Source organism: Meleagris gallopavo, chromosome 5 (genome assembly GCF_905368555.1).
Source record: "Meleagris gallopavo chromosome 5, MGAL_WU_HG_1.1, whole genome shotgun sequence".
Classification (NCBI taxonomy): domain Eukaryota; kingdom Metazoa; phylum Chordata; class Aves; order Galliformes; family Phasianidae; genus Meleagris; species Meleagris gallopavo.
This window is the reverse complement of record NC_139408.1, coordinates 16354478-16370386: the sequence shown is the minus strand read 5'-3', so window position 1 is coordinate 16370386 and position 15909 is coordinate 16354478. Positions and strand designations below refer to the sequence as shown.

The 15909-nt window shown below is 53.2% G+C and overlaps 1 protein-coding gene across 1 annotated transcript; it reads right to left on the bottom strand.

Moving 5' to 3' along the window:
- Positions 1 to 7639: 7639 nt before the first annotated feature.
- On the bottom strand, positions 7640 to 11646 carry LOC146544256 (scavenger receptor cysteine-rich type 1 protein M130-like). The gene is given in 13 exon segments (XM_085224487.1): positions 7640 to 8023; positions 8154 to 8237; positions 8316 to 8405; positions 8489 to 8641; positions 8758 to 9111; positions 9188 to 9496; positions 9569 to 9817; positions 9820 to 9882; positions 9960 to 10274; positions 10375 to 10677; positions 10757 to 11071; positions 11146 to 11466; positions 11579 to 11646. Coding segments are annotated over 13 exon segments (2775 nt in total). The 5' UTR covers positions 11634 to 11646; the 3' UTR covers positions 7640 to 7859.
- Between the last annotated feature and the right edge of the window lie 4263 nt (positions 11647 to 15909).

Here is a 15909-nt window from a genome sequence, read left to right as displayed (position 1 = left end):
GCCCGGTGCTGGGGAAGGAGGAAGTGTGCGATGGGTGCACGGGCGCTTTCAAAAGTGAAACCCTGCCTGTCCACAGGGCTGGGACGTGGGGCAGCGCCCGGCCCCGCTGCAGGGTCACTGCGTGGTGGCACAGCTCGGTGGGCACCGGGGGCTCCTGGGAACACGGCTGCAGGGCTGGGCTCCTGCTGAGGGTGCGGGGATGCAACAGGACGGGGATGCCAGCAGCACCTGGGCGTCGCTCCCCCACCGCTGTGCTCGTGGCGCAGAGCTCCGGCCCAGCCCTGCTCTCACGAGAGCACCAGCACGGCCTCCCAGCGGGCCGCAGCAGGGCTCGGCAGAGCCGGGCATACAGCTCTGCCAGCAGCACCAGGCACTGCAGCACGGCTCCGGGCCCAGCTGAGAGGCCCTGGCAGGAAGGCCTGGCCTGTGCGGGAGGGAGCAGCGCTGCCAGCCAGGAGGCCGCCATTCCTCCTGGCAGCGGCACACTGCAGTGGCACGGAGCTGATGGGGCAGGACAGCCTGTTCCCGGACTTTCACTGAAACCCCAGGGACGGCTGCTCCGCACCTTCCATCGGAACATACGTCAGGGATGGGAATCCGGACCTCAGCCCCTGCGGGTCCTTACAGACTGCGGTAACAGACAAGTGCAGGAGGTGGCCCAGACCCTGGCCCGATGTCTCTTGTGTCAGAGGGAGCTCTTTCACGTGTGTGCTCTTCCCTCTGCCAACGGACGTGTCCTCAGAAGTGGAGATCCTGCCAGCAAGCGCAGGGTGAGAGCCAGCTTACTCAGGTTTGCTTATCAAAATGTGTGTGTATGGGTACTGTTGAATCATGGCCTGAACCACTGATTGATCACCTGAGGCAAGCACTGAGTCAGCCGCAGGAGCACAGGTGAAGGCAATTCAGCTGTGTGACCAGAAGAGGTGGAGCCTGGCTGCACCTCTCCTAGATCCCATGTAAGGGACGATTTCCACTGGGCTGTCATTTCTTTCTGGAGCTCCCTCCAGTTTTCTGCTGTGTGCTTCGGATGTGGGTGAGCCTTTCCTTTCTTTTTGCTTGTCTCTTTCTGCTGCGATAATCTTTCTTACTATTAAACCTTTAAAATATCATCTTAACCCCACCACTCTGCTCTCTGTACGTTTGTTGGTTGTACAGTTGGTGTGCCAGCCTGGCCAAAAACACTTTAAAAAAGAATAAAGAAAGAAAGAAAAAAAAAGTATTACATTTGGAATATCTGTAAATTGGTCTGAGGGGTGAACTTTACTCCCGTAAACAAAACCATCCCTGGGCAGATCCCAGGATTTCTGGGGCACCTTACTATGAACTGGAGACCGTGATTGAAATATGGGGTCCCCTGCGTGTTATGGGAAATATCCTGCATTTCACATGGCATGTTATTTTCATGGTTTGACCTGAGATATGTTGGTTACAAAAGAACAGAAGCTAGCTGCTTCTACTGTGACATAGCCACTGTTAAATGCTTTAATTCAGGCCAAAATGAGAGCCAATACTTTAGAAAATGAAAGTAAATTATTATGAGACTGCTTAGAAAAATTAGAACAAGGACTCTGGATGCTGACAGGGAAAGAATCAAGCCGGAATTTCCCAATAGTGCAGGTCCATAACATCTCAATGGATTGTAGCCTGGTTCCTGAATCAATGGACCTGGTCGATCTAGAAGATAAAACCTCTAAATCAGATGTGGAAGCTCTGCTTGCCGCAGATTGCAGATACATCCTACAGTAACTCAGAAGGAAAAAATAAGAAAGGATAAGAAAAAGCCCAGCAGACATGCCCCCAGTCAGTGGCCCCCTGCCCAAACCCATTTCCATGTGACAGCCTGTCCTTATACCGCCATGGAATTAATGGACCTGGTACAGTGAGTCGGACAAAGGCCCAGAGAAAGCATGCAAGCTTGGCTGTTGAGTTTATGGGATTCTGGAGCAGAAAGTGTTATGCTCGATGGGCCAGAAATCTCTAAATTAGCACCTTGTGCAGAGGCTATATGCTGGCATCCAATATACCAAGGAAAACCACTTGGTAATAGATTGGTTGATGGATGTGATAAGATTCTCAGCAGGCATGAGAGATCTGATCCTGCAACAGGCTCCTTCCCACCTGTATGGAACTTGTTTCTATACTAAACCCTCTAGTAACCTCAGAGTCCGTGCTCCAACACACTGCCCAGCTGGTAGCCGATCTAGGGGAGACAGAGCGCCTTCAGACCAGGTGCAATATTCGATCATTGGAAGAGGCAGAGGTTCTTCCTGTTATTAAAACCAGGAGACCCACTCCACGAACTCCTCAATCAGGACCCATATGGGTATCCCAAAAACAAGTGTTTCATGACTTAATCCGGGCTGGGGTTCATCAATTTGCAAAAATTGATCGCCAGTCCAATCATGTCCTCCTTCAGCTATGGAAGCAGTTGAAGAACAATCAAAAATTTCAAAATCACTCCCAAAAAATCTAGGGTAAGAATTAGTGACAAATTACCACCAGCAACGTGACATTTGGAAGATTTTCTAGTTCCTTGTAGAAGGAAGAAGCCTCCTCAGGTGACTCTGGCCACGATACCTGAGCCACCAAACACAAAAGACTTAGCCACAGGACAATTGATGGCGTGACAGGGGATGTTAGTTCCCCTATGTAGAGTTGAGAATTTTTTAGTCCCGGAAGAATATTCAGAGGGTTATGGCGTTGGTTAACACAGGTGTGTAAACATCAATAATTTACGGAGATCGGACTAAATTTGATGTTTGATAGTGTGATGATTGGTGGTTCTGGGGGATGGACCATTCTGGTCACCCAAACGTGGTTGAAACTGGGCGTCTCCCATCCCAGGAGTACAATGTGTTTATTGCCCCACTTCCAGAGTACATCTTGGGCATAGACTTTTTATGGAGTCTGGGTCTCCAGGCAACTGGGGGCAAGTTCAGACTTTGACAAAGGTGCATTAGTGTCAGGGCGGTACAGGCAATACTGAGAGGCCATGTGAAGCATGAGCCTATTTGCCTGCCAAAACCGTGCTGGATTACTAATATGAGATAGTATAGACTTCCGGGTGGACAAGATGAAATATCAAGAATGGTGCAGGAATTAGAAAAAGTTGGCATAGCCCCTATAATTCCCTCATATGGCCAGTGCGAAAGTTGGATGGAAACGAAGAATGACAGTGGACAGAGAATTAAATTAGGGAACTTGCCTATTCATGCAGCCATACCCAATATTGCCTCCCTAATGGACACATTGTGTAGGGAGATAAAAACCTACCATTATCTTCTAGATTTAGCAAATGAGTTCTTCAGTATTGCAATTGCCGAAGAATTGCAACATCAGTTTGCGTTTACACGGGGAGGCAGGCAGTGGACCTTTCAGATCCTGCCAAAGGGTATACATGCATTCATCAGCATTTACCATAATCTAGTGGCGTGTGACCTGGCAAATTGGAGAAAACTTGATTATGTTAACTTATATCATTACATTGATGATCTCCTGTTGACATTTGACTCGCTGGAGGCAGCAGGAGAAGCAGCAGATTCATTAATTGCCTATCTGCAAGAAAGAGGATGGGCTATAATCCTCAGAAGGTGCAAGGTCCGGGCCTGTCTGTAAAATTCCTGTGGGTAGTTTGGTCAGGAAAGACTTAAGTACTACCAGTGCTGTCATAGATAAGGTTCAGGCATTCCCAGTCCCTACAACACCAAAGCAGCTGCAGGAGTTGACATGCAGAAATCAGACCCTACAGCCTGAATAAGGATATAGAACAGGTATGTTTATTAGTGATGCGCATACGCCCTGGTGCAAGGGGGATAGCTCCACCTAACTTGCACACCGTAGGGCAAAAGCTTAGTACAGATATAGGCCAAACTTATACATAATCAATGATTTCCAGGATTTTACATACATATTCACTACATTTTTGAGAACCCATCAGCATATGGTTCTTCCCTCTTGCGCGTGCGCCGTGAGCAGTGGGGTCTCTTCCTGGTGGTAGTGGGATGAAGGCTCATCGTCTTCCTTGTGAAGGATCGTAGTCTTCCTTGCTGCAAACTCTTGACCCTGTGGGAGGGGTAGCCCCTGATCCAGTTCTAACTTGCCTTGTGGACATCTTATCACTTACTTACCAAAACGTCCTCGAGCTGTTCTCAAAATTTTTATCTTTGTCCTCACCCCCACATTGTTTTAATCCCAGCTTGTTGCAGTCCTCATCCTTTTAGCAGCCTCTGCACGTTTGCTTCTGTAAACTAGCTTTTATCCTTTATTTCTGTGAACTGTCTTTTACTCTTCAGAGTTTCTAGGTATATTGGGATACTGGTGTCCATTTATACCTCATTTAGTGCAGCTGCTCAGGCCATCATACAGACTCACGAAAAAGGGGCAGCTATGGGACTGGGGGAGAACAGAACAGGACACTTTCCAACAGGCAAAACTGGCAGTTAAACAAGCCCAGGCATTGGGTATATTCAATCCTACCATCCCAGCCGAGTTGGATGTTCACGTCACTCAGGATGGCTTTGGCTGGGGCCTGTGGCAATGCCAGAGTTCTGTTTGGACCCCCATTGGATTCTGGTCCCAGGTCTGGCATGGAGCAGAAGAAAGATATAGTATGACTGAAAAACAGTTATTGGCTGCCTACTCCACATTACAAGCGGTACGGCCGATAACCCAAACAGCTGAAATCATAGTTAAGACCACCCTGCTGATTCAGAGGTGGGTAGAAGATCTGACCCACATTCCTAAGACGGGGTAGACCAGGCACAAACAGAGGCAGGATGGGTCGCCTATCTCAGCCAGAGAAGTAGTCTGTCTTCATCACCACTAAAAGAAGAACTCCAGAAGATCCTAGGCCCACTGACGTATCATGGTGATGCACCAAAAGAAACATTGGTTACTCCACCAGAGAAGAGTCCTGTTCAGGAGGGGAAATATCCTATCCCTGAAGATAGGATGGGTCCTATCATACCCTATCAGGTCCTATCAGATCTGGGTCCACAGATGGGTCCAGCAAAGGCAACCTGAGCAAGTGGAGAGCGATAGCATACCATCCTTCCACCGAGACAATCTGGTTTGACGAGGGGGATGGTCAGAGCAGCCAATGGGTAGAACTGCGAGCTGTGTGGATAGTTATAACCAAGGAACCTGGTGATGGTATTCTGAATATCTGTACGGATAGTTGGGCTGCGTACCAGGGGCTCACTCTTTGGATTGCACAGTGGGACACCCAGGAATGGGGCAGGGATATGTGGTTAGGCATATGGAATGCAGTTAAACACAGGACTGCACACGGCTACCATGTTTCTGGTCACCAAGCCCTGCAGTCACCGGGAAATGACAAAGCAGACACACTGGCCCAAGTTCGATGGATTGAGAATTCACCATCTGAGGAACATCACCCGTTGGTTACATCAGAAGCTACGGCATGCTGGACAAAAGACAATGTGGGCAGCTGCTAAAACATGGGGGCTGCCTGTGCAACTATCTGACATCGCCCAGGCATGCTGACACTGCTACGCTTGCTCCAAGATGAGACCGAGATCGTTGCCTGAAACAACAGCCCATCTTGCTAGAGGACACAATCCTCTCCAGCGATGGCAGGTTGATTACATTGGGTCCCTGCCTTCGTCTGAGGCGGCGAGATATGCCCTGACCTGCATCGACACTGCAAGTGGGCTACTGCAGGCTATCCAGCACCGAGAGCAAATCAGGCATATACTATTAAGGCACTTACTAAGCTGCTGTCTGCCTATGGGACACCTCAAGTCATCGAGAGCAACAAAGGTACTCATTTTACTGGTGCAACGATACAGTGCTGGGCAGGAAAAAAATAACATTGAATGGTGATTCTATCTGCCATATGATCCAATGGGGGCAGGCCTCATTAAATGTTAGAGCTGCCCTGAAGACAGACTCTCAGTCCTTGAAGGGGTGGACAAAAAGACTCTATGAAACCCTGCGGAACATGAATGAAAGGGCTAGAGACGGCAGACCCAGTGCCTGAAAATGCTACAGACAACATGGACCCCCCGCTTAGGATCCAAATTACGGGCATTGATAATCAGGTAAGACCCCAAACTGGCAATTAAAATAATCTTCTGCTCCCTGCCCCTGAGAATTTAGATCCAGGTATCCATAGAATAAAATGGCCTTGGAAGGTGCAGGTAGGACCGAAGTGGTGTGGCCTACTTGCACCTTGGGGATGATTACTGGAGGTCGGTAGTCCCTCCAGTAATCGGTACGTGGCCTCCTGATATTATGGTCAACACTCTGATCCTCACTGCTAAAGGGACCGCCATCACATCCCTATGGCAGATCAGGACACCTCCTTTTGTGCCTGATACACTAGTGCAGCCACAGATATCTGCCCAAAAGGTATGGAACGGGCAGCCAGAGCATGCCCCATTACAACATCAAGTGTTGACCCAGGATAGAAATGCGGCCTGTATCTTGCCCTGGAGGGCAGATCCTCCTCTCCTGGTACCCCTGAAACATCTGTATTATTCTTCATGAGTCTTTGAGCCTCTAGGATCACCGGAGGAATGAAATGCCATTGAAGCATTCCAGTGTTGATCGTGTGCAACACCCAGTGATGGTCTACATGGGACCGATGGAGCATAGGATGGACCTACATCTCACGACCACATGCCTCCAGAAAAACCACTGAGCACTGGCCCATGAAAGAGCACGAACTTTCACCATACACTGATCATTGCTCGTCTTCAATTGTGTCAACATGCATCGCGACGGGAAATTGTTTAAGTGTCGTGATGTTTTGGATCTCTGTATTAGGGAAGGCACACCCTCCAGTTAACTCAATCACTGGATCATGCCGTGAAGGGGTGGAGTGTATGGGAACTATTGAGTCATGGCCTGAATGACTGATTGATCACCTGAGGCAAGCAGTGAGTCAGCTGCAGGAGCACAGGTGAAGGCAATTCAGCGGTGTGACCAGAGGGGGTGGAGCCTGGCTGCACCTCTCCTAGACCCCATGTGAGGGACAATTGCCACTGGGGTATGATCTGTTTCTGGAGATCCCTCTCTTTGGCGTTTTCTACTGCAAGCTTAGCACATGAGTGAGCATTTCCTTTCTTTTGCTTGTCTGTTTCCATCACGATAATCTATCTAACTGTAAAACCTGTAAAACACCATCCCAACTATGCCACTCTGCTAAATACACATTTGTTAACTGTACAGTGTGGAAAGACTGCAAATGTGTGTAGAGATACATACACTACAGTTATCCTCTGACTTTCTGTAACTGCTTTCTGCCCTTTTCTGTTTGTATCTCCCCTCGAGTCTGTTTACAGCTCTCTCCCCCATGGCACACTGGGGGCAGGGGCGGAGTGAGCGAACGGCCGGGTGCTGCTCAGCTGCCAGCCGGGTGAAACCACAGCGTGTGGCAGCGTGCCTGCACCTGTGTGCCTGTGGGGACCCGTGGTCCTTGTTGTCCTTCCACTGCAGCGCAGCAGTCATGGGAGCCATCCCACCTCATCTCTGTCAGCTTTCACACTCTTCTTGTTGTTACCCCCGTGCCCAGAGCCGAAGGGGAGGTCTCTGAAATCTGTCTTTGCCCCAGAGCCCCGAGGGACGACTGACAGACTCAGGTACAGAAGCCAAGGCTGGAAGTGACTTTCTGCGGAGATTTGGCTTTTTAGTAAAGAAGAGATACTCATTAGGAAAAAGTTACAGAAAATTATTTTCAAAAGTCAATTTGCTGTTGTGTCTCAGTTTCAGGAAGGAGAATGGAGCAGATTGCTGCTGTTCTGTGCAGCAGGCAGGGAAAGGTGATGCTGCCAAGGCCAGGGCTGCCCCTTCTTGGGGACAGAGGTCCCTGTTCCAGCCATGTCCTCATGTCCTGCTCACAGCGATGTGCCCAGGGTGCTGACACCAACGTCGTCATATCCTGTGTCCTCGGGGGGCTGTGCGGGGGCTTCCCCAGGGTGAGGAGTGGGGGAATCGTCCGGCACAGCCATAGCATCATCATAGCCATGTGAGGGGCTGTGCTGGGGCTGGGCAAGGGGATCTGTGACAGACACAGACAAGCAAGTGGTGAGGAAACACACCTCCCCATCAAAGTTGTTTGGCTACATCTCCTCAGAAGGTTACCCAGTGCCTTTCTGTCCTCACAGTGCACCTTGTGCCTGTGCTCCTACCTGGGGAGACCTGGAGGTCGCTCTCATCTACACCGTCCCCACTGTGATCTGACAGTTTTCTCCCTGAGCCCTGGGACAGAGAGCCTGGAGGGGAAGAGAGGTGTAGGGGACATGACAGTGGATGGGGACAGCCCCAGGCACTGATGACCCTCCTGCTCCCACCTGTCTGGCTGGGAACTTCCTGGTAATCAGGCATCAGGCTGTAGTCCAGCTCCTCATACACAACCTCAGAGGCAGCATCCTTGCTGGGTTCTGCAAGGCAGCATGCATGGCACCAGTGCCCGTGGTGTCCATGGTTCTGCCCCGCATTGTGGAACCCCCAGAGTGCTGCCCACCTTGGCACTGGGCCCATGTGCGGTGTGCCAGAACAGCCAGGGCGGCCAGGGCCAGGCACAGCAGCGTCCCCAGGACCACGCACAGCACCGTGAGTGCTGACACACTCCTGGGTGCTGCAGCTGCAGTCATGGGGACAGCGCTGTGGGTGAGAGCTGTGGGGCAGTGATGGGAAGCGTGAAGCCCCAAGGGGATCTCATGGCAGCAGTTAGAGGACAGCGAGCACGGACAAAGCCATTTGTTGAGGTGGGTCTGTCCTGGTGGCTGCTACCTGGGGCTGGGCTGGTGGCCTCACTGCTGTCCCTGGTGTCCTCATCACACTCGATGTGGGTGATCCCAGTGGTGTCGCATTCCTGCAGCTGCCAGGGCGCCGAGGGGCAGCGCCAGAATGAGCGGGCCCCCTCCTCACATCTCACCCAGCTCAGCCAGGCGGGCTCTGAGCCCACTGCAGAGAAGGGTTCTTCCAGCTTCCCCCCAGTGCCACATCCCAGATGACGGCAGACAGCAGAGGCCGTTGCAGGGCTGGTGCCATTGGCGCAAACAGGACCCCAGATCCCCTCATGCAGCACCTCCAGGTGCCCACGGCATCTGCTGCTTTCTCCTGTCAGCCGCAGGTCCAGCAGCCCTGCAAGGAGGTCAGGGGATCACTGTACCTCGAGGGCAGTGGTGCTGCTCCCATCCAGAGGCATGGTGGCACTCACCTGAGCACACAACACCCGCACCACCGCCGCGCTGGCAGTCACGCTGCACTGGGGCCGGGCAGTGCCAGAGAGCATCCTCTGTCCCAGAGCAGCCTCCAGCACCCGGCCACAGCGTCCCAGTGCCAGGCCCAAAGCGCTCGGAGCCAGGTGCGTCCAGGGCCCATCCGCAGCCCAGCTGGCGACAGACGACGGTGGCATCCTGCAGGGTCCAGGTGTCCTGGCAGACGGTGCCCCAGGTGCCCTCGCTGTACACCTCCACCCTGCCAGCACAGCGCCCGGGGCCGCCCACCAGCCTCAGCTGCCGGCTGCCTGTGTGGGAGAGTGTTGGGCTGGGGATGGGGATGGCACCATTTTGCTCATGGCCCTTCCTTGTGTACCCACCTGAACAGGCGATGACCAACTCCTCAGGACTCTTGCTGGGCTCGCTGGCCATTCCCGAGGTGTTACACTGTGCCAGGAGCTCCTTGGTGCCAACACAGCGCAGCTCCTGCAGCTCCATGGGGCCCAAGCCGTTGTCCGGCGCAGCATGGATTTTCTCAGGCACACCGCAGCCCAGCTGCCGGCACGCCACGGTGGCAGTGCCGTTGTCCCACAGCCCCACAGACACACGGGCCCAGACACCGGGCGCACGGCCACCTCCAGCCGTCCGTCGCAACGGCTTTCCCCACCGTGGAGCCTCAGGGGCTTGGTGACACCTGCAACAGCCTGGCTGTGCAGTGGGAACAGGCATTGCTCCCTACCTGCTGGAGCTCCCCATGGTCTCCACACTCACCTGAGCAGTTGACGGCAGCGGTGTGCCCAGTTGGGCAGGCGGGCTGCCCCAGCACTTGCACGGGGCACTCGCCTGGATGCCGCTCCCTCCCAGTGCAGCTGAGGGCATCACGTCGCAGTGTCCCCATACCCATCCCAAAATGGCCTGGGGGGGGCACGGAGACGGCAGAGCCACAGCCCAGGTGGTGGCAGAGGACATGGGCGTCAGGCAGGTCCCAGGCAGTGGCACACAGGGGACCCCACACACCTTGTGCCTCCACCTCCACCTGCCCAGTGCAATTTGAATCTCCATTCACCAGCCGGAACCCAGTGTAGGCTGCAGCAGAGAGAGGATACTGGGGTTGGTGGAGCGAGGGACCCCCCCACGTACACCGCACTGTGTGGTACTGATTCAGATCCACGACCTCTGCACTTACAGGAGCAGATGACGGCTGCGGGTTGGGTGCAGTTCTGGATGTTGGGAGGCCTCCGTGTGCAAGCGGACAGGAGGGGCTCGGTGCCGTTGCAATCGAAGGCACCATGCCAGAAAGGCCCGTCTGCTTCCCCAAAATGCCCAGCTTCCAGTAGGGCCAGTGCTGTACCGCAGCCCAGCTCTCTGCAGACGACCTGGGCGGCCATGAGGTCCACGTGGCCGTGACAGACGCTGACCCAGGCCCGGCCCTGCCGCACCTCCAGCCTCCCTGAGCACTCACTGTCCCCTCCAGCCAGCCGGGAGAACCCTGTCAGGAGAGGTGGGCTGCTGGGCTGGGGGATGTGGGCGATGTGTTCCCCACTGTGCTGCATGTCCCCAGCTCTCACCTTGGCAGACCACAGTGGTGGTATAATCACGACGAAATTTGTAGGGACCCCAGCGCTTTATCTTACAGTCCCAGATGGCCTTCTCGTTTCCATTGCAGTTGATAAAGCCCAACATTAGGGTACTGTAATCTTGTAATAATTGTGAGGTAAACTTGGTGTGAGCAGCTGAGCCGCAGCCCAGCTGCTGGCACACCACCTCAGCATCATCCATGTTCCAGGCATTGTCATACACTGTTCCCCAGCGTCCCCGCAGCTTCACCTCCACTCTCCCCTCGCACGGTCCCCCACCGTCCACCAGCCGCAGTTCCAGCGCCTCTGCATAAGGGATTGGCCTCAGCTCCACCCAAGGGATCCTGGCACTCTGTTCCCTTCCCAGATACCCGACTCACCTGAGCAGATCACCCCAACATCCCACTCATGGCCACAGAAGTGCTTGCCCCAGCCGTAGTGAGAGCAGTCCTGCAGGGTGGACTCAGTGCCGTCACAAAAGTACGGTTGCAGCCAGATGCGTCCCTTGCCTTGCCCAAATGGGGCATTTGGGGACGTATGGGCTACTGTGCCGCAGCCCAGCTGCCGGCACACCACTCCGGCCCATTGCGCGTCCCACTGTATGTCGTAGCTGCAGACGGAGCCCCATTCACCCTCGTGCTTCACCTCCACCCGACCGGCACAGCGCCCACCACCATCCACCAGCCGCAGCTCCTCGCTGCCTGTGGGCACCCCAGGGACGTGGCTGAGCCTGGGGTTGCCTGTCCCATGGCTGCAACCCTGCCCCTCTGCTTCCCTCTCGTCCCACGGCCACCCAACTGCCCCACGACTCACCCGTGCAGAGCTGCACGCAGAATAGCAACCCCAGCACCCCGGCAGGCATCATCATGCCCCACGTGCACAGCCTGCAGCTCAGGATGGGGAGGGGGAGATATAGGCAGCAGCCCCTGCTGGCAGGAGCCAATGGGGATGGCGAGGTGCAGTGGGAGCCGTTATCAGCAGGGTTATCAGCCGCCTGCCGGGTCCCAGCCTCCAATAACCTGCTTCGTGCCCAAATATGAGGCTTGTCTCCGCTTCTGGCGTCACGCAGCCCCACCACGGGGCTCACTGCCTGTGTGTCACCAAGGGGAGTCCACCTGCCTGGGTTCTCATGTCTCTGAGCATGGGCTGGGGATCTGGCTGTGCCCATGCAGAGAGGGTCCCTACAGGGACTGGACTGACTCCAAAAATTTAGTCCCTCTGCACTCTAGTGCATACCACATTATAGTGCGGCCCTAGAGCTGCCTTTGTGGTTCCTCAGGCAGTAGTGGGGGAGAATAAGGTCCCATGCTGGCAGCGGGGCCCTTGCATCAGCTGTTGGGACACAGCACTGCCTGCATCTGGGTACAAGTGGACCCAACATCCTCCCCGCAGCACAGGCAGGAGGGGATGTTTTCTCCATGCAGGAACCCATTGTGAGCACCAACCTCACACAGCTGCCGTGCCACCTGCACAGAAGCAATGCAGTGCATAAGATGATGCTCTTCTATTTGAGCCTGCAGCATGCAGGAAGAGGTCTTGCTGCCCCGCTTTGCTATCGCCGCTGCAGGAGCAGACACAGGGACAGCCTCAGATTGCTGCAGTCCCAGGGCTGTGCGGCTGCTGCGAGGACAGCACAGAAACCCCAACTCTGCAGTGGAAGGAAGGCTGCAGGCTGAGCTGTCCCTGCCCGTGTCCCCGCGTGCAGCCCGGTGCTGGGGAAGGAGGAAGTGTGCGATGGGTGCGTGGGCGCTTTCAAAAGCGAAACCCTGCCTGTCCGCAGGGCTGGGACGTGGGGCAGCGCCTGGCCCCGCTGCAGGGTCACTGCGTGGTGGCACGGCTCGGCAGGACCCGGGGGGTCCTGGGAACACGCCTGAGGGGCCGGGCTCCTGCTGAGGGTGTGGGGATGCAACGTACGGGGCGGGGATGCCGACAGCACCCGGGCGTCGCTCCCGCCCCGCTGTGCTCGTGGTACAGAGCTCTGGCCCTGCCCTGCTCTCACGAGAGCACCAGAATGGCCTCCCAGCAGGTCGCAGCGGGGCCCAGGAGGCAGCAGCGGCCCAGGAGGCAGCAGGGCTTGGCAGGGCCGGGCATACAGCTCTGCCAGCAGCACCAGGCGGCACTGCAGCACGGCTCCGGGCCCAGCTGAGAGGCCCCAGCGGGAAGGCCCGGCCTGCGCGGGAGGGACCAGCGCTGCCAGCCAGGAGGCCGCCATTCCTCCTGGCAGCGGCACACTGCGGTGGCACGGAGCTGATGGGGCAGGACAGCCCGTTCCCGGACTTTCACTGAAACCCCAGGGACGGCTGCTCCGCACCTTCCATCGGAACATACATCAGGGATGGGAATCCTGACCTCAGCCCCTGCGGGTCCTTACAGACTGCGGTAACAGACAAGTGCAGGAGGTGGCTCAGACACCACTCTGCTCTCTGTACGTTTGTTGGTTGTACAGTTGGTGTGCCAGCCTGGCCAAAAACACTTTAAAAAAGAAAAAAAGAAAGAAAGAAAAAAAAAGTATTACATTTGGAATATCTGTAAATTGGTCTGAGGGGTGAACTTTACTCCCGTAAACAAAGCCATTCCTGGACAGATCCCAGGATTTCTGGGGCTGCCTTACTATGAACTGGAGACCGTGATTGGAATATGGGGTCCCCTGCGTGTTATGGGAAATATCCTGCATTTCACATGGCATGTTATTTTCATGGTTTGACCTGAGATTACAATTATGTTGGTTACAAAAGAACAGAAGCTAGCTGCTTCTACTGTGACATAGCCACTGTTAAATGCTTTAATTCAGGCCAAAATGAGAGCCAATACTTTAGAAAATGAAAGTAAATTATTATGAGACTGCTTAGAAAAATTAGAACAAGGACTCTGGATACTGACAGGGAAAAAATCAAGCCTAAATTTCCCAATAGGGCAGGTCCATAACATCTCAATGGATTGTAGCCTGGTTCCTGAATCAATGGACCTGGTCGATCTAGAAGATAAAACCTCTAAATCAGATGTGGAAGCTCTGCTTGCCGCATATCCCATTGAGATACATCCTACAGTAACTCAAAAGGAAAAAATAAGAAAGCAAAAGAAAAAGCCCAGCAGACATGCCCCCAGTCAGTGGCCCCCTGCCCAACCCCATTTCCATGTGACAGCCTGTCCTTATACCGCCATGGAATTAATGGACCTGGTACAGTGATTCTGTCAAAGGCCCAGAGAAAGCATGCAAGCTTGGCTGTTGAGTTTATGGGATTCAGGAGCAGAAAGTGTTATGCTCGATGGGCCAGAAATCTCTAAATTAGCACCTTGTGCAGAGGCTATATGCTGGCATCCAATATACCAAGGAAAACCACTTGGTAATAGATTGGTTGATGGACGTGATAAGATTCTCAGCAGGCATGAGAGATCTGATCCTGCAACAGGCTCCTTCCCACCTGTATGGAACTTGTTTCTATACTAAACCCTCTAGTAACCTCAGAGTCCGTGCTCCAACACACTGCCCAGCTGGTAGCCGATCTAGGGGAGACAGAGAGCCTTCAGACCAGGTGCAATATTCGATCATTGGAAGAGGCAGAGGTTCTTCCTGTTATTAAAACCAGGAGACCCACTCCACGAACTCCTCAATCAGGACCCATATGGGTATCCCAAAAACGAGTGTTTCATGACTTAATCCGGGCTGGGGTTCATCAATTTGCAAAAACTGATCGCCAGTCCAATCATGTCCTCCTTCAGCTATGGAAGCAGTTGAAGAACAATCAAAAATTTCAAAATCACTCCCAAAAAATCTAGGGTAAGAATTAGTGACAAATTACCACCAGCAACGTGACATTTGGAAGATTTTCTAGTTCCTTGTAGAAGGAAGAAGCCTCCTCAGGTGACTCTGGCCACGATACCTGAGCCACCAAACACAAAAGACTTAGCCATAGGACAATTGATGGCGTGACAGGGGATGTTAGTTCCCCTATGTAGAGTTGACAATTTTTTGGTCCCGGAAGAATATTCAGAGGGTTATGGCGTTGGTTAACACAGGTGTGTAAACATCAATAATTTACGGAGATGGGACTAAATTTGATGTTTGATAGTGTGATGATTGGTGGTTCTGGGGGATGGACCATTCTGGTCACCCAAACGTGGTTGAAACTGGGCGTCTCCCATCCCAGGTGCATAATGTGTTTATTGCCCCACTTCCAGAGTATTCATGCAGCCATACCCAATATTGCCTCCCTAATGGACGCGTTGTGTAGGGAGATAAAAACCTACCTTTGTGTTCTAGATTTAGCAAATGAGTTCTTCAGTATTGCAATTGCCGAAGAATTGCAACATCAGTTTGCGTTTACATGGGGAGGCAGGCAGTGGACCTTTCAGATCCTGCCAAAGGGTATACATGCATTCATCAGCATATTACCATAATCTAGTGGCGTGTGACCTGGCAAATTGGAGAAAACTTGATTATGTTAACTTATATCATTACATTGATGACCTCCTGTTGACATTTGACTCGCTGGAGACAGCAGGAGAAGCAGCAGATTCCTTAATTGCCTATCTGCAAGAAAGAGGATGGGCTATAATCCTCAGAAGGTGCAAGGTCCGGGCCTGTCTGTAAAATTCCTGTGGGTAGTTTGGTCAGGAAAGACCTAAGTACTACCAGAGCTGTCATAGATAAGGTTCAGGCATTCCCAGTCCCTACAACACCAAAGCAGCTGCAGGAGTTGACATGCAGAAATCAGACCCTACAGCCTGAATAAGGATATAGAACAGGTATGTTTATTAGTGATGCGCATACGCCCTGGTGCAAGGGGGATAGCTCCACCTAACTTGCACACCGTAGGGCAAAAGCTTGGTACAGATATAGGCCAAACTAATACATAATTAATGATTTCCAGGAATTCACATACATATTCACTACATTTTCGAGAACCCATCAGCATATGCTACAGACAACATGGGCCCCCCCGCTTAGGATCCAAATTACGGGCATTGATAATCAGGAAAGACCCCAAACTGGCAATTAAAATAATCTTCTGCTCCCTGCCCCTGAGAATTTAGATCCAGGTATCCATAGAATAAAATGGCCTTGGAAGGTGCAGGACCGAAGTGGTGTGGCCTACTTGCACCTTGGGGATGATTACTGGAGGTCGGTAGTCCCTCCAGTAATC